The following is a 24136-nucleotide window of genomic DNA, read 5'->3' as shown; positions in this document are numbered from 1 at the left end:
AAACCCTTCGTTTAATGGAAAACTTCAAAGGCTTCTGTTTAGTGAACTAAAACATTGGCACATGCTGCTTTTTTAAGGGCATCATCTAGAAAATAAGCTTAGGAACCCCTCCCACCAGGCGCTGCATTGTATTGTGAAAGCAGCTTTAACTATAGATTTTTAAAGAAGGATTAGTTGCCAAAGTTAAGCAAATAAGAAATGACAAAATCATGCTTTTAGCAAAATACAGAACTACACAATGCAAAAACAAAATTAAACTGCTCAGCAAAAACTTTGCATGGCAAGCATCAATATAGCGAGTGAAATTTGGCTCAATCTGTGGAAGCTCAGATAATGTTTATCAAATGCTTCTGAAATATTCTTTGGTGAGTGATTGAAGTGGTAAATTGCATCAAGTCAACAGAACACAAAAGCAATTCTTTTCAAGCCCATGTATCGCCTTTTTCACATTATAATTCCATGCAAGCATCTCCGAGATTGCCATCCATTTGGCTTATTAATTCTACTTTGTTGACCAGCACATGATTCAGCTTGTGTGTTTTCTATGAAAACATCACATTTCATCTCAATTGCTAATGGTTTACATATGTCTTTGTGTTTGATTTCTTTTGCAGATACTCGTTGCCTTTAGAAACCAGCTGCTTCCAGGTTACTAAATCCCAATGGAGCAGCTCCCTGCTGGTCGTCATTGCCGTCACCTTGTGCAGCACCATTGGTGTGATGGTCTACAGATAATAGCACAAATGGGAGCTAACACATCATCTCAAGGCTCCACATGGGAAGGGTTGTGCGTCATGGTCCTATAATCATAAATGTTACTTGTAGTACTTGTAGAATTCCTTGTCCAAATCTTTTAAAGGTGAATTAGTCCAGTTTTACACATAAATGAATGGTGCTGAAAAATTATAAATAAATAATACATGAAAAATATAAAATAAATAAAAATTTAACTAAATTGCTTGTGAAATAAATTCTATAACATTAAATAACGTTCAATGTGTTAACATTCGTTAGTGTATTGGGTAAGACGAACTTGAAAATGTATTAATCTGGATTAATGTTAATTTATAAATATGATATTGCTCATTAGTCAGTCATTATATTCATAACCTATCAAGTCATGTTAATTCATTCAACTTATTTATTACATTTATACAAAAAAGCGTTTGTATATGTAGAAATCAATGTGAACCTAGATTAATTGCTGTGCCTTCATTCATTGTTACTTCATGATACATAATGCATGAAATAATGTTAATGAATTGAACATAACTGTCAAATATTACCATAAATTAAACATACTAATGAATGTGAGCAGTAAAGCATTTTGACATCAGTGACTGAAAACTTTTCAATTTCTGTGGTGGGTAAATTCAAAACATCTACCATATCAGCCAGTGCAACATAAGAAGAAAATTACTGCAAACACCATTTGATATTTTGATCTGTTATTGTGATACATAACACAAAATATCACAATCTATTTTTTTGGAAATCCATTGTTTGGGATGAGACATCAAGCAAATTCAAATGCAAGTTACACCGTTTAAAGCAGATATCTCTGATCTACAGCCAAAATGCTTCTGAAATAAATGTGGTCAAACTTTACTAACTCTGGGTCTGAGAACGAAAATTATCCTTAAAATTGTTGATTGGCCCTAGTTTTCAAGATATGCTATTGGGTCAGTACACAAAGCTTGACTTGGGATTGGCAGATGACAAGTGAGTAATAAAGAGAAGGAATCTCAATTTTAACTAGAAATGACTAAAATACATCTTTGACGGGATCTATGAATAAATCTCTGACTATGGACAGTACTTGCTTTTAAGGCAAAATAATGAATGATGCAATCTGAAGTTGGTATTGCATCATATGATATGAATGCCATCATGTTATTCCTAAGTCATGGATGATGCAATCACAACAAAGCTTACATCACAACACATGGCCCTATATCAGCTCTAGAAATCATACAGCAAGGGTGCAAAACTCAATTCCTGAAGGGCCACAGCCCTGCAGAGTTCAGTTCCAACCCTGCTACAACACACATGCCTGTAGTTTTCAAATAAACCTGAAGGACTTGATGAGCTGGATCAGGTATGTTTAACTCTGCAGGGTTGTGTGTGGCCCTCCAGGAACTGAGTTTTGAACACCCAGTCATACGGTGCTGTGCTGTCTTATATGTCGCTGTTTAATTGTGCAACGGGACATATTTCTGTTTGGCCAAAGTGAGCAGAGATGCCTCATACTTGTGTGAACAGTGCAGGTAACTTCAAATGGAGCAAATTGAGCCCATCAATCCTCGCAGACTGCTGGACAGTGACAAGAGATGCTCCATTTAATGAATACAAGAGACAAGCAAAGAAGCGTAGAGTAGACAGAGATTAGGACTAAACTATGTACATTATAGTTTTTTTTTGCCTTTTGTTTCATTTCCATTTGATTTATATGACCCTTTTGCATATTTTTAAAGTGTTACATGAACAGGACAGGTGACACGTAGCCTACTATCTACACAATATACATATACATAGACAATGTAAAAACTTAAATATTTTGGAAAAAGTAGCCAATCACTTGCTTTAATTATCATATTTGCATTCAGTACATCAAAATACATAATAAATAGCACTTTTTATCTCTGAAGCAGACGACTTGTAAATGTAGACCAGTATTATGAATTTCTTTTCATAGAGTCAAAGAGGTTTTCATATTCAATAACTTCTGAATGTAACTACTGCTAAAACTTTGGAACAAAGAAAACTATTGCAAGCACACATCTCTTTCCATTCACAACAGAAAAAAAAATCCCCATCGGAGCTGGCAGTATGACTAAAGACCATAGAATTCACTCTGCCGGGGATCCTTTGGTGCATTGTTAACCCCCAGAGGGGAGCTGTGCCCAAGGAAGCAGTAAAAGGTACAGTGCCTGCTGGTGTTCTCCTCTTGTGATGTGCAACACTCTTCTTGGAAATCCTGATCTGTTATCATATCAAAGGGCCAATGCAGTGTCCAGCTGAAGTCACATCTTCTTAGTGTGAGTTCAGTGATGCTGTTTACACAATGCATCTGAACTGTGAGGCACATACAGAAGACTCGCCTACACCCAAACACCCACACAGACTCTTTGGCTTGCAGGACAGCCTTTCAAACAGGGCTGGCAGAGGCTCGTCTCCCCCTCACTGAGTCCATCACAGTTCCGTGGGCCTTTCTCTGCCCAGCTGCTGTAGGCATGCTGGGTTCTGAATTCGACGAGCGGAGAGAGTTGGACAGAGTTGGCCATGTGCCGGCGGGGGGCAAAGGAAGCAGGCAAAAAGGCCAAACTCCCCTGGAGGAGCTGAGGTCAGCCACAGTAAAGCACCAAAACACACCTTTCCTTCCCATTGTGCATGTATGCCTTTGACATAGACTGGAATGCATGTGTAGCGATCGATATACACTGTACTGAATGAATGATGTTAGCGGTAGGCGGTGTGCATGTAATTAAAACTGGTCAACAGCTGAATAATCACCACCGTGTCGGCAAGGTCACAGGTTTGATTCCCAGGGAACATTTACTACACTAGATGGTGTAGTGTAGTGCAGGGGTTTTCAAACCACGAAAAATTGTGTAATAATGTATTAATAAAGACAAATCATTTATTGACAGACATAATTTAACAGTTTGGGGTAAAAAAAAAAAAAAAAAAAAAAAAAAAAACTCTTATGCTTACCAAGGCTGCATTTATTTGATTAAAAATACAGTAAAAGAGTAATATTGTAAAATATTATTAGAATTTAAAATAACCATTTTCTATTTGAATAAGGGAGACTGGGTATGGTTGTGACACTTTTTACTTCATCTGTAACTTTTGAGCTAGAGTGGATAAACTTTTATACAAAGTATCCACGTTTGTTTACTACAAAAGGCACCAATTCAAACTTCTGCAAGAATACAGCCCTTAGAAGTTGTCAAATGTGTGCCTTTGTTACAATCTTTATTTTTCACAGTATAAATTTAAGTAAATACATAGCTTCATTTATATTTTAGGAAGGGGGTCTTTTACTAGGGCATCATCGTTTATGGGTCAGTGCAGATGTAAATGGACACTGTCAACTATGTAAACATTATGTCGTTCTGTTGTGTTGGTTTTAGTAACTGCAGACAGCATCAGAGAAGATGAAGTCTTCTCTACATGCGCTATGGCCTTTTCTATAATGTGACCGAACCTGTCCACTTAATGATATCTGCAATGGATCTAAGCATCATCACAACTGAGGTGTCAGTTTTTTTATTTTTTCATTTTTTCATTTTCTCGAGATATGATGTTGCCAGGTCTTCTCACTGTGCTTTATTTGATCCATCACAAGACTGACGAAAGGTCAGTTTGCCTTCACACAATCTGTCCCCACACTATTGTGCAGAGAACCAGAATTCAAACACCTTTCATTAACAATCATTTATCTTTATTATTAATTATAATTTCTCAAGGTAGTTTTATAACGTTTTCACCTACCTAGTGTAGTCAACTCCATTTAACATGGTTTACCATAATCAACCTTCAAGATTTGTTTTGTTTCTCTAACATTACTATGAGTGATTTCACCATTATACATTATTTTTCTCTCCCCACTTGCAGAGATGTAATAAAAGAATAACGCATGGAAAACCGCGTCAAAAATTGTCAGGACTTGTCAGTAGGTTTGATTCATTCATTTAGAATAATTTATGTAATTTATGATTTGATGCACTGCAATTTACACACAAACACTTTCTCAATAAAGTGGCTTTTTTTTTTTGCAAAACATCCCATTTGTAATCAGATTTCCACTTATGTGGTAATATTAGCATTATCATTCAAAAGTTTGGGGTTGTTAAGATTTTTTTTTTTTTAAAGAAATTAACACTTTTATTAAGCAGGGGTGGGTTAAATTGTTCAAAAGTGATATTAAAGACTTTTACATTGTTACAAATAATTTCTATTTCAAATAAGTTATGTTTGTTTGAACTTATATTCATCAAATTTGTCAAAGATCCTGTAAAATATGTATCACGGTTTCCAACTGTTTCACAACTGTTTTCATCTGTGATAATAATAATCATAATAATAATAAATGTTTCTGTGCACCAAATCAGAATATCAGAATGATTTCTGAAGGATCATGTGACACTGAAGAATTCAACGTTACCATCACATGAATAAATCACATTTTAAAATATATTAAAATATAGAAATGTATTTTTTCAATTGTAATATTTCATAATATTACTGTTTTTACTGTATTTTTTTAAATGGCCTTGGTCAGCATAAGAGACATTTCAAAAACATAGTGGACCTGAGACATTTTTTGATTGAATTTGAGTTGATTTTATATTTGAAGAGTTCAGATGCAAAAGCCTCTAAGTGCCATCTGAAATTTTCTTCTAAAATTAGCATTTTTTTCAAGCTTGCATGTTGAAGGTCAGTCATTTCACTTAAATGACAATTAATAGGTCATTTTCATTGCCATTAAAGTGAAATAACTGAAGATAAACATACAAGCTTGATAAAAATGATCATTCTAGAAGAAAATTTCAGATGTCACTTAGAGGCTTTTGCATCTGAACTCTTCATTTATTTTCACGCAGGTTTCTCTGAATCTGTCATGGGACCCGATTTTGCTCACAAGTCAATTTTGAATATGCAGTATTTTTAACTAATAATATAATCATCACAGCACAAACCTGTAGATTTTATAGCGTGTGGAGAAGCCTTGTTGGAAGCGTTCTTTGAACTCAGTGTATTCTGGACAGCGATGGAAGGGCCCTTTATCAGAAAGGAGCCAGTCCAGCTGGCCGCTGCTTCGGCCGGAGATGGAAGAGAACGGTGAGGTCTTCTGGTCCAGACGCTCAGCCAGAGCCAGAAACCAGCTCAGTGGGCCCAGAGGTGCCCAGTGCCACAGGAGCATCAAGAGGAACCATCTAACAACCGCAGCTCTCAGCCAACACAACGCCATCCTGCCCCTGGGCACCTGGCGCCAGCATTCTTCTGCCAATCCCTTTGACCTGAACAGACAGGAAGAGAAGACGAAGATAAGACTTTGAGGATCAGCATTTATACATAACAATTTTCTTTTGTGTGGGATCCTAAAGCAAGTATGCTAATTATAGTTAACACAACGGTCTAGTAAACTCGATTCTGATTGGTCAATCGCAGCATTCAGCAGTCAGATATTCAGATATAGGAATTTACTTTACTGATCAACCTACTAGGGTTTATTTTCTAATAATCTCTGACTGTATATGAGACAAAAATCTTCAATTTTAAACCATTGTCTCACAGATTCTCTATGCACATGTATTGCAGCAGTATTGGGAAAAATGCAAGTCTGAAAATAATGTTTGACATTTGACCAAGGGATGCTTATATTAATGAGTTTGCATAGATTAAGTAAAGCACAGATAGACATCGGCTTTGAAAGAGGCAATGCCTTCATGCACCACTGCATAGACTATATCAAACGATTAGTTCCATACAGGGGTTAATTCCATTCCCTGACATTCCTTTAATCCTTCTTCAAATCCATGATAAAAATTAATTTTCTGAAGGACTAAATGCAGGTTTGGGTTCCTAATGATGTATGAACTACCTTGCATGCATTCCTAACTGCAGCAAGGCACTATTGGTAGTTTTTGTAAAAGGCAATTAGAGACGAATAGATAGTATGAAACATAAAACAGGTCTCGATGCAGGCAATAACCATATACACAGTATCTACGACCTCATGGTATGTACAGTAATAAGTTCCATTTACCCAGCAAAGCTTTCTTCGGCACAATTCATTAAACTAGGAATGGCCATCAGGTCACCCAGAGATGATTTCCCCATGTTTTTTTTCCCCCATCGCTTCCTACAAGAACATCTTTCCTCACTCAGTCGTGTAGTTCTAATATACAAAATGTAATTATCCCTATTCCTTCAGCAAAATATATTTCTTCTACTCCTCTCATCTCCTTTGTTTTATAACTCTACAATCCTCTCATTGCCTCATCTTGATACATCAAATTCCGTGTTATTGCATTTCCTTTTTTCTTTTTAATATCGTTCATCATTTTTGTTTGTTTTTTCTTTCTTGCGATTAATCCCATTGCCTTTTTTTCTGATTTAATTTTCTTCTTCATAGTTCTGTAATAAAGTGACCAGCTCTGGTGCCATTTCTGTAAGGGAAAATACAAGTAACAGACAGTAAAAAAAATTAATATTGTTATATATTTAATATTAATATCAGTATCAATATAAAACTACTAAATATTAGGGATGTCAATCAATTAAAAAATATTAAAATTAGTAATGGTATGATTCATTCAATTAATCAATCAAATTGTGCAAATGGCCAGAGAATCGCTTACAACTGAATTCCTTGTTATTGTTTTTTGTTTTTTAATAATCAATTACATTAAATTAACATTAAATTGACAGTCCTTTGAATGTATATAAAAGAGAGCAAGAGTAAAATCAAATTTAATTGTCACTATGTATATACACACTTAACTGTACACTTTTTTTTTTTTAAATGGCAAATGCCAACCCAGATAGGCAAATATAAGAGCCAAAATATAATACATTAAATTAACAGTGCTCAATACCTGATGAATGGCATTTGTACACAGAACGCATTCATCAATGCTTGCTCCCTGAGAGAGGTAAATGCCATGCTATTTGTCACATTTAGAGTAACAACTTTATCTAAAATATGGTCAAAATATGGCCTTCATCATTCACAGAACGCTTTGCTCATTTTTGATTGTAACTTCCAAAAAAACATGCTTGATAATTACTCTTTTTGCACAAATATTGTAGGTAAATTAAATATTGCCGGGACCAATTTACCTGTATTTTTGAAAAGGTCCTGTTCACACATAATCTCTTACTGGTAATTTACTGATAATTTACCAGCAAAGACTGTATGTGTGAAAGGGGCTACTGACTCGCTTTATTATAATGCTACTACCATCACAAATTTCATCTAGCAGTATTGCACCAATTACATGCCATTTGCCACATTTGAAGGAGCAACAACAGATGGACACTGGTATGGTCAACCTTTCATTCTAAAATACCTTGACTGACTTCATTTTGAAATTTGCCTTTCAAATAAACCCAGGGTCTGAGTAGTGACCCCCCAGACAGCTATAGCAATGCACACAGTCTTATTGCTCTCCATTCCCTCTGGAGCCTCTGCCTAATTATAAAATGCATAAAACACTGAAATGCCAGGGAGACAATGGAAGAAATACTGAATTTAGCCCTGACATTTTCATGCGCATCATGCATAATTTAGGTGCCTTTATATTTACCCTTCCCGCTTAGGAGAGAAGCCAGGCGCCAGCAGAGAGTAGAATTTAGCATAGGGTAATAGGGACACCGAGAACACAACATATGTCCACAGCACTTGCATACAAGAGTGTTCTGCAGAGCACACTAGTTCTGAAATCAGCATTGCAGGGCCTGAGGTTCACCTGAAGGCTTTAACAACTCATGATCCAAACAGAGAGGCTTAAGATCTAATTGATCAAATAATGATTATGTAGTGGTTTTAGAAACTATCTCGAGGACATGCTGATACAGCAGCTCTTTGTTATTATGAGGGATAAACAAGCTCTGAGAATAGAGAATTTCTCAAGAAGGCTGTAATTCTGTTGCACATCTCCATCCATCCATCCATCCATCCATCCATCCAAACATGCTGCTTTAATTTAGCTGTTAGTAAGTTTTCACATTGCAAACTCCCTCAGAAATGTTGTCTTTATATGTCAAAATAGTCCAAAATGTCTTGAGATGCCTGTATTCTGTTCTAGACAACCACATTTAGCTAGAACACAATAATCTGTATTATGTCAATGCCCCCTAAAAATGCTTGGTCAGGGTTAGGTGAAGCTTAATTATACAGAATATTCTTAAGACAGATTAGCCAACATGTCTTTTAGTCAAGTTTATTTTAAAAACATGTAGTTTTGCACATCACTACATTAATATTATCTTGTTGGGACCTGTTATTACTGTTTGGCAGGTGGAGATTCCAGCTGTATGGTATGAGCATATTATTTGTTTATTAGATATCTGCATAAAAACAACACAACAAAGCTCTAAGAAATTTGGCATAGCTGTTCTTGAATATCATAATTGCTGTCATATTAGCTCAGAATTTTTCAATGTTCTTAACAATGTTTATAAAAGAGCCTATGACTCATGCTGTGCACCTGCTAGTATTTTGGTAACCTGCTCTGCTTGTTCATCACACTTCATTATTTTCGAAGAATAACGCACCTGCAGCTTGTTTTAATGTACTGCACTTTATGGAGCATCTCGGAAGCTCAGTTGAGGCTCTTTCCTTGTATACAACAGTTATATGTGGGAGAATAACTGTGTTAAAATATGTTTAAAGTTCACTTTTATCCAGTAGTAGGCACATTCCTCTAAAAAAAAAACAAAAAAACCCTGATTAAGTCTTTTCTTTATGGTTCACCTAAAAATTTAAATTCTGTCATTATTTACTCATCCTCAAGTCGTCCCAAATATGTACGACTTTCTTCTGTGGTTACTAGCATTCTTAAAAATATCTTCTTTTGTGTTCTGCAAAATGAAGAAAGTCAAACAGGTTCTGAATGACATGACATGAGGGTGAGTAAATGACAGTATTTTTGTGTCTATCCGTTTAAGGACTCAATGGTGATAGCCTATAGCTCGCACTTTGCACGGATTGAACTAGCAACCTTATTGTTTCCATCACTGAGCTTGTAACAACTATACCAGGGTTTTGTAAGGTAGAATTATAATGAATTTAAATTCATGTAACTGTTTAGTACGGTGGCCGTGAGAGCTCAACGCGCTGCAACTGAAGAAAACACATGCAAATAGAAAAACACCCGCAAATTAAGAAAACATCTTCATCAGGGGCCGTATTCACAAATATTTTTAAGGCTAAAAGTAGCTCCTAACTGGCGAATTTAGGAGCAACTCCTAAAAATAATGGGCGTGTCACTCATAACTTTAAAAGTAGCACCTAAGCCTGGGACAGCTTAAAAGAAGTCGAGATGACTCCTAACTCACTAAGACCTATTCACAAACCGCTTTTTGTGGCATTTCACGTTGCGATGTTTTGAAATGCGTACGCGGCTACAGGAGCTTCCAATCGCGAGGGAACAATTTTGCATTGTAGGCATAACTAGGGATGCAATAACGCCACCAACAACAAGCAAAACTAGGCTACTCATTGCATGTAAACTAATTGTAACGTTTCATTGTGAATCAAATTAAAATGTTCTTCTCTTTGCAAACGTAGGCAGAGGCATATAGTGACAGATTAATTCAATAATGTTGCAAAGATATTGCATCAATTCATATGTTTCATTAGGCTACTAGGCTATTTGTTTTGCCTTACTCTTTATTCATTTAGGCTATTTATTCAGTTATTCATCATCTTCCGTCCTTCGCACTACTTGTGTAGCGCACGCTTTCTGAGACCTGTCACCTGTCACTCATCATCGTAGGGGAGGGGTTTGGAATCATTCCCGCGTTACAATCATCAGCCAATCAAGGTGGTCACTTCAGTCAAGCTCGTGCATGAGTAATGACGTCATCCATAGCAACGAAGACTCACTCTAAGTTTAGGAGTTGTCATTTTTCTTTACTAAGAGTAGGTCTGAAAGGCGTTGTGAATAACTTTTAAGAGAAAACTCCTAGCTAAAATCTTTCAGTGCGATTTAGGAGTACTCCTAGTGGTAAGATAAAATGCTTTGTGAATACGGCCCCAGGTTTACAACACATGTGTGCTCCAAATACTCACAACACAACCAAATACAGAAATGCACTGCAAAAGTTCACAACACAACTAGGCCTAAATACAGAAACCACAACGGAAATGTATCCAGGGGACTCCAATAAGTGACGAACCCGGCTGGGACATGCTTATTGCTAATGAGCATCCCTATGCCCTACTATGCAGAGCCCTTGAAGTTGGGACGTTGGAGTGAGTAGGGCACTTGTATGCCATTATGTAGCCGTTTGCAAGGCACTTGGCGAAGGGAGCAACGAAAGACAACATCATTTCCTCAGTATTTTCACCTGGGATGGTCCCATGACAACGCAGCACGGTGTCCATCAGCTGAATAGCTGTTCTTACGACATAAATTTCGTATTATTGCTGTTAACATAACTGTTGCAAATAAATATACATTTTATACAAAAAAGTTTTTAAAATATGCGTTATATATCTGTGTGTCATTGTCAACTTTAAAACTCGCCGTCTCATCTTTGGACCCTGCATTAACTACTATTCTTACCTATGAAAATTATTTAAACATAACATGACATGACAAAAATTGTACAATGTAACTAATGTAGCCTATAGATTAATATCTTACCCTCATGTCCTTTTTCTCTATCCTTTTTTCAGCTCTTTGTTAACTCTTCTTTTCTGATTTGTATTCTGATGAACATATTGTTAATACATTTTGTATATTGTATACAAAGTTGTGTTTCATAAACATGTCATCTCTGTATGTTTTGCAAGAAAAAAGTTAAATAAAATAAAATTAGGCTACAAAAACTTAGACATTGAGCTGGGTTTGTCACTTTGGGGTTCCCTGGAAACATTTCCGTTGTGTTCTGTGCTATTTGCAGGGCGTTTCTGTATTTGGTTGTGTTGTGAACTTTTTCAGCGTGTTTCTGTATTGTGTTGTGAGTATTTTGAGCATACTTGTGTTGTAAAACTGATGAAGATGTTTTCTTAATTTGCGGGTGTTTTTCTATCTGCATGTGTTTTCTTCAGTTGCATCGCATTGAGCTCTCTCGGCCACCGTAGTTTAGCTAATAACTAAAAGTTATTTTAGTTTCCCAAAAGTTTCAATGCTGACTTGTGAGATATGGCCAATTTAATTTCTCATAGAAAAACAAAAACACCACATCATACTTGCTGCATCACATAATTCCTCCCAAAAGAATAGTGTGTATCTTCTATAACACCTCATTTCAACGAGTATGACCGTTGGAACATGATTCATGTTGAGATCCACTCAATTTCACTTAGTTCCCAGAGGTGCTGCATCGCCCTCTGAGCCATCAAAGGCATTTATCCTAAAGTGCCTCAACAGCCAGTTTTCAGAATGCCAGTAGATCGCTGGAATTCTGTTGCTGTTCTACTCTTTACTTACAATAGGTCCAGATGAAATCATTCACATAGCTGCACCAAATTGTTCTTGATTTAAAGTAGATTTAATAGCTCTCAACATGGCAGCCAGAGCTCTCAAATACCCAATATTGTCAAGTTTCTAGAGTGTCTGAGCACAAGGAAGACCTGTTGAGGATTTAGGTTGGTTCTCCAGTATGTGTTCTCATCCATTATTCAATGTGAAGCTAGAAAATGTTGTGCAGCTGCAGACTTTTACTGAGCCTGAGTGTGCAGAGGAAACGGGTGCACTGCCAAAACCATAAGGCCGTCTGTCCTATTGAACTACTGTGCATCTACTCACCATTCTCTAAACTCAGCAATCCCCACCACCTGCCTTACTCCTACCACCATGTGTGCCTGGAGGCCCCCAAACAGAAATCCAGATGTAAGCGAAAACATACCATGAATTTTCTACTATGCTGCAAACTGAAAGCTTTTGGGTTGGAAAGATTTTATAAATGGTCTCTCTTATGTTCATCAAGGCTGCATTTATTTGATCAAAAATAGCTAAAAACTGTCAAAATGTGAAATATTATAACTGATTTCTATTTGAATCTATATATATATAAAAAAATCCTGTGATGGCATGCAAGCTGATTTTTCATCATCCTTTCTGCCTCTGATAAACTGATTTGGTGCATTTCTTATTTTACTTATTATGATATGACAGTGGTGCCTCTTGAAAGGGGATTAGTTCATCCAATAAATAAAAAATCGGTCATTATTACTCACCCTCATGTCGTTCCAAACCAAATCTTCCAAACACAAATGAAGATCTTTTTACTAGTGAAATCTGAGAGCTTTCTGTCCCTCCATTGACAGACATCATTAAAGTAATCCATGTGACTTCAATGGTTTAACCTCAATTTTATGAAGCGACATGAGTGCTTTGTTTGCGCAAAAAAAAAAATATTAATTTACCAAATATTAATCTTCAATGCGCGTTCACGCAACAACGTCTGCTCTCGCGTGTCAACCATAACACGCAGGTGCCATTTCTGGTGGTCGCGCGCATGCGTGTTTTGTTGATCTGGCTGCTCTCGCGCCAACACAACACGCATGCGCCGTGGTGCTCTCGTGAAAGCTCGTTGTGGTACCATACTGTCTATGTGTGGCAGGGGCGATTCTAGGATTTTCATTTTAGGGGAGCTCAGCCCCCAATGAGGGTATGATTTTTTAAAAAAAGAAAAAAGTTAGTTTATGGTCTAATGCGCATCATTTACTATATTTTCTAATCACTGAGGTACCAAATGCGAGGTATTTAGGGGGGTTCGGGGGCATGCTCCCCCGAGAAAATTTTGATTTCTCTGATCTACATATGTGCATTTTAAGATGTTTTGAAGGCCAAAAAAATTGGATGACAAAAGCTTTAAAACCATGTGCGGGCAGCTGTTTATTTTCCACACTTCATCAGCATCACACTCTTCTTCTCTTTGTTTTTATCTTGCTCTGTCTTTTCCCCTCCTAAAGCTGAGCTTTGACTGATTTAGGCTTTTCATTTTTGTCTGTCAGTGAAGAAAGTAAACATAGGGTCAACTGATAGGTTGATTTATGAATCATTTTCTCAGACAAAGCTACCAGGAAAGCTAGGTAACTAAGTTTATTAAATTCATTCACAATATGTACACATTCATTATTGATCTAGGCCTAATACATGGCCGTAGACAGGGCTTTATAATCAAAGAGGTCATAAATTTGAGGTTGTTATAGGGTTAAACATTTTTATTTCTCTGATATGTGCATTTCAAGACGTTTGAAGGCCAAAAAAGGATAAGAAATAGATTTAAAACCTGCTCTCTCCTCATCTCCATCACTGTCTTTTTCTCTCAGTCTCCTGATCTTGCCCTGTCTCTTCCCCTCCTAAAGCTGAATTTTTTTAATTTACTGAAGGCTACAAATTGTATTATATTAATTCTCAACATGTACACATGCACTATTAATCTTGTGCCTATGAAAACGGCTTTGTTAATGTTTCTTGTCCCCTCACAATGACATAATTACACGTTATATAGGCCTATTTTCAGCTCAAAATGGCGAAATTAGACAAAAGTTTATTAGTTTTCTAATTATTTTTGTCATTCGTTTAACATTTATGACCTAAAAAACTGTCAAATATAAAATGTTTAGTTTAGCTACTTACATCTTAACTCGCACTTGACCGTAAACTGAAGCGTCAGTCGTGCTGCTAAAATTCCATGTAAAATTCGCGCTCAGCAGCTTCTGTGAACATAAAGCCCGCCTACTTTGATTTGATTGGTCATCTCAAATATTCTGACACTGACGAGAGGTGAAAGACCAATGAGGCTCAGATGAACAAACACACACACACACACGCGCGCGCGCCTCTGTTTCTGACCTGCGCTCTGCTTGGCGCTTCTGCCGACTGAAGATGAAGAACATTATTTAACCTTGTCAAAGACAAAAATATATATATATATCTTTTTAGAATAACAACATTTCTTACTCCAAGTTTTAGGGGTGCTGAGCTCCTTTTTAGGGGTGCTGAAGCACCCCTAAAAAGGGGCTAGCCTCGCCCATGATGTGTGGTACAGTAAAATGTTTGTTTTTGCGCAAACAAAGCAGCACTCGCGTCGCTTCATTAAATTGAGGTTAAACCACTGAAGACAAATCACATGGATTACTTTAATGATGATTTTACGTTTCTGGGGCTTGAATGTGACGGTTGAGTTGCGTAGGCTGTCAATGGAGGGACTGAGCTCTCATGTTTCATTGAAAAAGTGGCAGTAATGCAATTATGGACGTCAACTGCTGTAAAACACCAAAGAAGAAGAAGAAGAAGAAGAAGATTTCATTAAAAATATCTTCATTTGTGTTTCTAAGATGAACGAAAGTCTTACAGGATTGGATAGGGACAACACGAGGGTGAGTAATGACAGAATTTTCATTATTGGGTGAAGTAACGTTAACCCTTTAATGTTTTCATACATTTTATAACAAAAAAGTTTCATGATAGAAAGTGAAATAGCAACATTTATTTGAAATATAAATTATTTGTAATATTATATATGTCTTTAATGTCACTTTTGATCAATTTAATTCATTATTATTTCTTAAAAAAATAAAATAATTCCTGACCCCAAACTTTTGAACAGATATTTTAATACATTTTTGAGTGGCGCTTTCCAATGAAAAAATTGGCAACACAATGTTTGGATGGTTGCTAGGCTGTTGCTAAGTGGTTGCTAGAGTGTTCTGGGTAGTTGCTAGGATGTTGTTGTGTTCTAAGTGGTCACTAGGGCATTGCCAAATACAAAACAAATACAAGCCCACTTTTCCTCATAAAGCCATATGATTTGTGCGTGACTAATTGCTAACATTTGGTCTTTTGGAGTAGTATTTAAATGAGGAATACTAATATCAATGCTAATTACCTATTATCACCATTCACTACTAATTATGCACCAGTGCTCATAGCAGTTGTCTGATTTCACTCGCTCATTTAATATTTGGAGTTTTACTCTGGTAACCGAACAGCAGTTTCGCCTTTTGAACAGAGGTCGTATGTTTTTCCTGCTCATTCAAGAGAAATAACTAAAGAGTGAGACCTTAGGGTGTTTTTTTTCCCCCCATGAAGAGAGCCAACCTTTGAAACGAGAATTTTTTTTATCTTGCAATTCTTGCATCATGGTTATTGCATCTGTCTTGTTTATTGCATTGGATCTGCCAGAATGTGAGTGTCAAAAAGCAACAAACAAAAGAACATGCAAGAAACTTTTAACATAAGGCCGCGCTCAACAAACCTACACGTGTGAATGTTTATGAACAATTTCTTCCTGTGAAAATAATTAAACCGCATTTAATTCCTCCCCAAAAATATGCCCCAGGTGACCATTTTGTAAGATGGGAGATAAATAAATGAAAGGGCATAAATCCTGAAAATGTGTTTAATTAAAACATGCAAGCATGGCAAGTTAATCAGCGAAACAATTATGCAGGCGTGAAAGAGCATTAATGTGAAAGCAATTTCAACAATAATACCTTGTTGCAGAGGGGTTTTAAATGTCTATATCCACTGGTTTCACAGACAAGGCTTAAAGGATAACTGTCGCCAAAATGCAACCTAGGGTCTTTTTGTTAATCTACCTGAGGCAAACTTTCGTTTAAAAGCATAATTAAAACTCGACAAGGGGAGTGCTTGGGGCACTACTATGGTAGTATCAAAAATCGCTATTTTTAAAACACTAAGAAGGCTCGACACAACATGAAACTTTGCTCGAAGTATCACCAGGGGCTCTACACATGAACTTGAGCATTGAGAACATTGTTTGTGTACACAGAGTTTACTAAAAAGAAAGATTTTGAACACGTACTCACTGTAGCGGTGTCCGCCGGCATTTTGACAGTCAAAAATAGTCGATCTCCGAATTGAATGAATTTTGAAATGAATCCGAAAATGACTCTGAATTTTAGTATTGCTTCTTATATGAGCATCCTTTTTCAAATACAAGGTCACTATTGATTTTCACTAACAACAAAACAACAAATTATTGGTGAATTTATATGGAACTAAGCTTTAGGAGCTTTACATCTTTACTCTTGTCCAATCCTGTTACGCTGCATTCGGAGATCGACTATTTTTGACTGTCAAAAAAATGCCGGCGGACACCGCTACAGTGAGTACGTGTTTAGAATCTTTCTTTTTAGTTAACTTAGTGTACACAAACAATGTTCTCAATGCTGGAGTTCATGTGTAGAGCCCCTGGTGATACTTCGAGCAAAGTTTCATGTTGTGTCGAGCCTTCTTAGTGTTTTAAAAATAGCGATTTTGAGTCGTGCCCCTAGCACTCCCATTCAAAAGGCAATTTGACTGAAAACGAAAATACGGTCAAACTTAAAAGTGGCGTTTTCATTCTAATTATGCTTTTAAAAGAAAGTTTGCCTCGGGTAGATTAGCAAAAAGACCCTAGGTTGCATTTTGGCGACAGTTATCCTTTAAGCCTAGTCTCAGACTAAAATGCATATTTGAGCTGTTTTAACTGAAAGCAACTTGCTCTGGCATATCTTAAAATATGTCAGTGCCTTTGTTTTGCCTCAAGATGCACAACAGTAATGTTTTTTTTTTTTCTAGGGCACATTTATAAAAGCTTCAAAAAGGACATGTTCTAATCCTGGCTTAATCTAAGCCCTGTCTGTGAAATCAGGCCTAAGTGTATGTGTGATGGTCTAGCAAAGTAAACTCATGCGCTAATTAGTATGTATATTACATGCATGTCTGCGATTTTCAGATTCTGCAAGTTTCTTTTACAGCAGGTGTTACGGCATGATGGCGAATTAATAAGTTGTACTGTCTGCAAAATAATTAGCAGATGTTCTGCAAAGGCAACAGAGGGAAAACATTCACATGAGGAGTCAAAGCAAACAGCCACAATCACTGGCATTTATTTCAGAATTAGGCTCAATAACATATGGATAATTAAGACTCCTCAATGCCTTATTCAGCATACCTGTGCTAGATCATTAAAAACAGTAATTTGTCTGTCTAAACTAGACTCGGATTCCACATCTCAACTGTCTCATACTGTGCAAGCGTGGAGATTTGTGCACGTGGGGATCGGCGATCTCTTAATGGGTGACTGTCCAGCTGTTGTATCACCATAAACACATTTCAACCTTCCATTGGGTGTAATCGCTTCTACATCACACTTTAAAAAACACCATTCACGCGCACACACACATACTTGCACTCAAGATAATTACCCCTGCTGCTTATTAGATTAACACCGCTCCATAAAAACACATCTGCATATTGCTCTGATACTATTAGCTCTGTGTCTCATCCTTAAATACATCCTGGCACACTTTGTGCCGGGTCCTCGCAGAGTTTTCAGGAGTTCGTTGCCAGAGCCTGTGCAAACTCATTTGGTAATTGAGGGGAAAGCATGGTCCCTGTGCTAACAGACCTCCCACACATCTATAAAACATTCTCTGTGCTAATGAGAGAATGTGCTTTAGGAAAACTGAACACACAGAGGACAACACATCCTTCTGTACACATTCCAGCATTGTTGCCATGGTCACCTCATATGGGTAACCACAAGTGCATGAATCATGATACGCCACAGGTCCTCAAGTGTTTTGAGGAGTGACCGCAAAAACGTATGATCTAAATCTTTCATCTCTGCCTTATTAATATTTGCACCCATGTTGGACGTTTCCTGAAAAATAGCAATAATAAACATCGGCCTTGAGGAGATTTTTTTTTTTTGTTGTTGTTAATTGAAAAGCAGGCTTATTGTAGGGTAAAGGCAGGAACGCAATTTATGTCACAATGGTTTGGACTGCAAAACTCATCTAATTTGAAGGGAACCATGGCAACTGTGTCAATTAAAGGGGAAACGCATGAAAAACATGACACGCTCCAAATTTTCTATAATATACAATGGGATCCAAAAGTCTGAGATGGGCTAACATTGAAAATCTGAGATTCAAAATCTGATTAAATCCTGGAAATAAAGTTTAAATTTTTTGTAAGACAAAAAATGGTAGCATCTAAATTAACCAATTCAAGTCAAATACTGTATATTATTTAGTATTATTTAAAATAAACCTAAATAGTAAATACATATAATTTATACCAACAAAATGGGTTACAGAAAGCTATCAGATTTAAAAAAAAAGTCTTATGGGTTTGAAACGACACGAGGGTGAGTAATTAATGTCAGAATTTTCTTTTTTTGGGTGAACTAACCCTTTAATTTAAGCAATAGTTATTTCCACATCCTCTAATCATAAATTCAGAGCGGTGCCTCCGTGATGGAGGAATACTAAATTGTGTCCAGCCAACCATATAATTGTAGCTGTTTATTAATTGTAACAAATGTAATTAGTATCTTAACACTCTCCAAATGATTCCTCTTTTTTTCTGTTATGGGAATATGCAGGTTGGTTTATCACACCCAGATAACACAACCACAATTTAACCTAATGTGTTAGAAAGCTTTGCACATTTAAATAATCGCTGCTAAAAGGGAGTCATGTCTTTGGATAGAGTAGACAGTCAAAACATCAGTGTACTTGCTCTCTCAGTTCAAGCATTATGATTTTACTTTCAGAGTACTGTTATACTTGAATAGCTGAAAACAGCGCTTCATTATGTAGAATGCTGCTTTTTCTTTGAGTGGTCTCCATAGCATTTGAACTCTTGATATAGGTAGGGGAGGTGGAGAGAGGAAAGGATAAGAGGAAAGAGTGGATCGATGTGAAACAGTAATACAAACACACCGTCTGACCTTCAGACACACAACCATATACACTACGCTTAAGTGTGTGAACACTTTTTGTTCTGCATATCCCTTATGTCATTGTTCATGTGTGATGTAAGTTGTCTGTTATCTTGCTTTTGATTGAGCCAGAGTACTTGGCTTCTAGGGTAATGGACTCTGGCAGACACAGGGTGATTCCATATGCATGTGTGATAATGAGTGAAGACAGATGTAGTGTGCAGAGACTGATCAGGGGCATCGGGGTCCTCAGATAGTCAATAAATCTAACACAAAGCAGTAAGAGGTCCATTACCCTCCAGCAGCAGATAAAACCTCCCCTAAAGATTGTTCTGGAAAGAATTTGACCCGTGACCCTGTTTATTGGGCTTTCACTGATTGAATCAGAATCACCAAGGACTAAAAGCACAAAGTGACTATACAGGACGATTGCTAACATGAATGTATAGATGTGTAGAAGCCTGCCTATTCTCAAAATAAACCACAGTGTAGTAAAACTATTAAGGATTTTTATTTTAAGGCACACTATGTAATTTCGTTTTGTTCAAAATGTGTGTTTTCGTTTCGGTCGGGATCCGTGTAAAGCAGAATGCATGACCTGCAAAGCTGGCACGTACGTGTCAGATAAAGGTGCTAGCGACCTAGAAGCCCACATAAAGAAAGTATAGGCTAGAACATCAGGAGGATTGAAATAGTTTTTTTTACTGAAATAGTGTAGATTTTTTATTTTAGTAGTAGATTTTTAACCTATGGCCATGAAAAGAAATAGTGTCATGTAAAAGGTGTTAAAAGCTTTTTTTTTTATAGTATTCTATTGTTGCGGGCCAAACATTGAATGGAAAGGATGTATTACTTTATGTATTAAAGTACTGTACAATAAAATAGTTGCAAGGTTGTGAATGCATTTGTCAAGTATTTTTTTATGCATTCACCCCCAACCACGCCCCCGCCCATCAACCACACCCCCGTCCTCTTTTCTGAAAACTTAAATATGGTCACCCTACTGTAGCATACATATGTTACTCGGCCATGCGTCTCATCATATCCGTAAACAGAGAAATGAGCGAGAAAGTTGACATGGAGCAGCTAAATCTCGAACCTCCAGAAATTCACCTGTTTGAAAAAAAAAATGCCGAACAGAGGAGAGTCTTCCAGCAAAAAGAGAATGCAACATAGCTTGTAAGATTATTATTTTTTACTCAATACTCAATTTTATTGAACAGATAATGCTCTCTCTAACAGAGTTCATTGTAAAGCATTATCTATTGTGAAGGGTCATATTCCGCACAATCACACTGAGCCGAAGGGCAACCAAAACGATGTTCTACCGCAAAAATGCATGCAGTTTTGTTTTTTAATTGCTAGAGGGCCAAAAGTTATGTAGTGTATCTTAACTTGAAGCTGCATATTTTTTTTAACACATTTTTTTATTATTATTACTGAAAATGCCTTATATTGGTATCTTATGTTTGTTCAGCTCTGCTACTTGTACACACATCAACTCGCCATACAGTCGGCTCTTAATTAGATTATACCTTATAATATATTATATATTATGTTGTTTAACAATCCGTGGAGTGTTTTATGAGGTTAGTGAATCTGAATTATGTCTCATCCTAACCCCACACTCAGTGTTGCTTTAGCTGTAAAATGAATTTACAAGATAGTTTATGCTTCTCTTTCAAAAAAGCAGTTAGCTACACTAAGCTACAAACAAAAGTGAGATAGCTACATTACATTTTAATGGGGTGATATATTTTTAAGTATACATTACAGTTCAAAAATGTTATTTTAATTGTTTTAAACAAATTACTTTTGTTTGGTAAGAATGTATTAAGTTGATCAAAACTAACAATAAAGACATTTATGTTACAGAGATTTCTATTTCAAATAAATTCAACACTGATAATAATAATAATAATGATAATAAATGTTTCATGAACAGCAAATCAGCATATGAGAATGATTTCTGAAGGATCATGTGACACTGAAGATTGTAATGGCTGCTGAAATTTCAGGTTTACCATTACAGGAATCGATTACATTTAAAAATATAGAAAATAGAAAAATTAATTGTAATATTGAATAATTTTACTGTATTTACTGTATTTTCTAATGTAGCCTTGGTGAATGTTTGATACACGTGTGAACATTAACTGTGTGAATTAACTGAATTTCCAAGCTTTTAGTCAGTGAAAATATTAGATATTGTGCTCAGTTCTTTCCTCAGCTCACTTGGCTGTCACACTACTGAAAAATGCTACTTTGTTACTGATTCTTCCCAACACTGCCTACATAGGACTGTATTGGAAAAGTGGAATGTGATTGCATTTATGTAAATACTTTTTAGAAACATAAATTAAATATAAATTCACTGTGCCGTTCTGATTTTTGGCAGTGATACATTTGCTCAGGCCAGTGGGGTTTGATTCTAGCGTTTGCATTGAAACTTGTGCACCATCAATCATGTATATTTGCATTCATTAATTTAGCAGACACTTTTATCCAAAGCGACTTGCAAATGAGAAATACAACAACAATTCATCCTAAGGAGAGTGACATTAGAAAAGCTGAAATGCAAAGTTCCAACAGTGCTCAGAGATGAAAGTGAGAAACAAGTGATGAATCAATCATATAGAGGGAACAACAGACGATAGTCCCCTGCCTGTTCAGTGCTATCAAGTCTTATTGTCTAAACTTTCCCTGTGCATCTAATAATGAATTAAGATAACATATGGGCAAGTATAAAATGATACTGATAACACACACTATGGTGTCCGGTCATTGTCATCAGACACAATATTGTGTATTATCGCCCTGGCCTCATTGTTAATACGTAGGTATCAATACGTAACTTTCACAGTACAAAGTGTACGTTTTTTTTTTACATTTAGATAGATTCTGAAATGTACAATATGGATGTATTGACAACATTTAAATGTAAACATTAGATATTTACAGCTAAAAAAAAAAAAAAAAAAAAAATCTTTTATATCAAAAAGATATGTGTGTAGCCTAATTACCCTTTTACAGTTTTATAGATACATATTAGATCCCTTAACCCTACCCCAAACCTAAACTTAACCATTTTAGAGAGAAAATAAAAAGAATAGCCTATATAAAACGTAATGGACAGAAATATGTAGGGAAATGACAATTTTAACAATAATATAGCATTAAAAGTATAATTTGAGCCGCTAATCCCACTCCTACCTATAAATCTACCCATAACCATTTCTTAAAACTATGTACAGTTATAAAAAAACAACAACAACAACAGACAGACAAGGCATGTAATCACAATAATGAATTATTGCAAAAATGTCAAAAGCGGTACCAAAAGTAGTCCAAATGACGATGTGTTGCAGTCGCCGTCCTCTTTGGCAGTCTATAATAGTTTTATATGTTGCACAGAGCAGAATTTAAGTTATTAATCGCTTAAAATATTATCCTGATCCACTAGTTCAGGGCGAGAGCCAATGGCTGAATCCGAAATCACCCCCTAAACCCTCATTCACTGTTCCCTACGTTACCTTAGTCCACTAATACTGTTCACTTGAAGGAGTGAATGAAAAGGAATGAGTGAATTCGGACAGCTGTTGAGCGTACATCGGTTGACATCGGTCAGTGCAACGTGGGATTGAACAAGTGCACTCAATTACGTCGGTTAACGGTTAACGTGAATGATGTTAACAATATTGTGAGGCAGTTAGCTGTCACAGCTGTCTCTAAAAAAGAGAAGGGCTTTAAATTATATATTTCGAGCTACATCGTCAACTTTGAGGGTGAGTATTCTCTCATATCATGCGAAATCCGACTAGGTTTCTAAAATCATTGTCTCCGTTTTAGAGAAAATTTATTTGATGAAAGTTTTGCCGCAAGTACACTTCGCTATAGAACGCGCTATGCGGAAGTAAAGACGCTGGCTGAAATTCTACCGGAAATACGTCAGCAGCGGTCGTGCATAGAGCGTATTAGAAGCACTCTTTTCCTGATGGCTGAGCGTACTGCGCAGCCTCAAACTGAGCTTGACGACATAGATGTGACGTGAGCAACCGGTCTGACAGTTGTAAGCCTTCTAGTAGCTGTGCCAAGAGAAATCTGAATCATTCCCTTCCGAATCTTGCAGAGACGGAGAGCGCGAGTAGGAGCTGTCCATGAGCTAGGAGTAGGAGCAACTTTTGGTAAGTATTCTGATTAATTATTTTGTAATTTTGCCTCCACGTCCCCCCGATTGCCTGCGAGCTTCTCCTCCTGTCTATACGGTAATTTCTCTACCGTGCGACAGAGAGTCGCGTGGTTATGACGCAATCGTTAGCCTATTTTTACAAAAACGGCTTCTACGGGGCCAGATGTAAAGTTATTCGCTGTCAAAGTAACGCCAAAATGAATGGGAGTCAATGGAATGCTTACAGCAGGTGATGGCTTGTTAGCCAATGGATGCCCCCATAGAAGGTACGCTTTCTGGATGCTGGATTACCCCCTTGGGGTTGACGGACGCTGCTGAAAATGAAAATAAAAGGCCTGAATTTGGATCAAAATAAATACAACATGATAAATGTTTAAACGACTACAGAAATGTTATTCATTTTAAGTTTTAAAAGTGTATTCTTGTTTAACATTATGCAATTCTTTGAAATGAGTTTGCACCAGAAGTCACACTGAACAGAATGAAATATGTCACAATGTTGGTCATACATTTGGT

The 24136-nt window shown here is 36.7% G+C and overlaps 1 protein-coding gene across 1 annotated transcript in view; it reads right to left on the bottom strand.

Moving 5' to 3' along the window:
- The window catches only part of brinp2 (bone morphogenetic protein/retinoic acid inducible neural-specific 2), a 100038-nt gene that overhangs the window by 56959 nt on the left and 18943 nt on the right, over nt 1–24136 (bottom strand). The window contains exon 2 of the mRNA XM_084410846.1: nt 5706–6026. Coding sequence (XP_084266972.1) covers nt 5706–5977 — 272 coding nt within the window. The 5' untranslated portion in view covers nt 5978–6026. The remainder of the gene's footprint in view (nt 1–5705; nt 6027–24136) is intronic.

This window comes from Rutilus rutilus (assembly GCF_951802725.1).
Source record: "Rutilus rutilus genome assembly, chromosome: 6".
Classification (NCBI taxonomy): domain Eukaryota; kingdom Metazoa; phylum Chordata; class Actinopteri; order Cypriniformes; family Leuciscidae; genus Rutilus; species Rutilus rutilus.
This window is presented reverse-complemented; position numbering and strand designations above follow the sequence as displayed.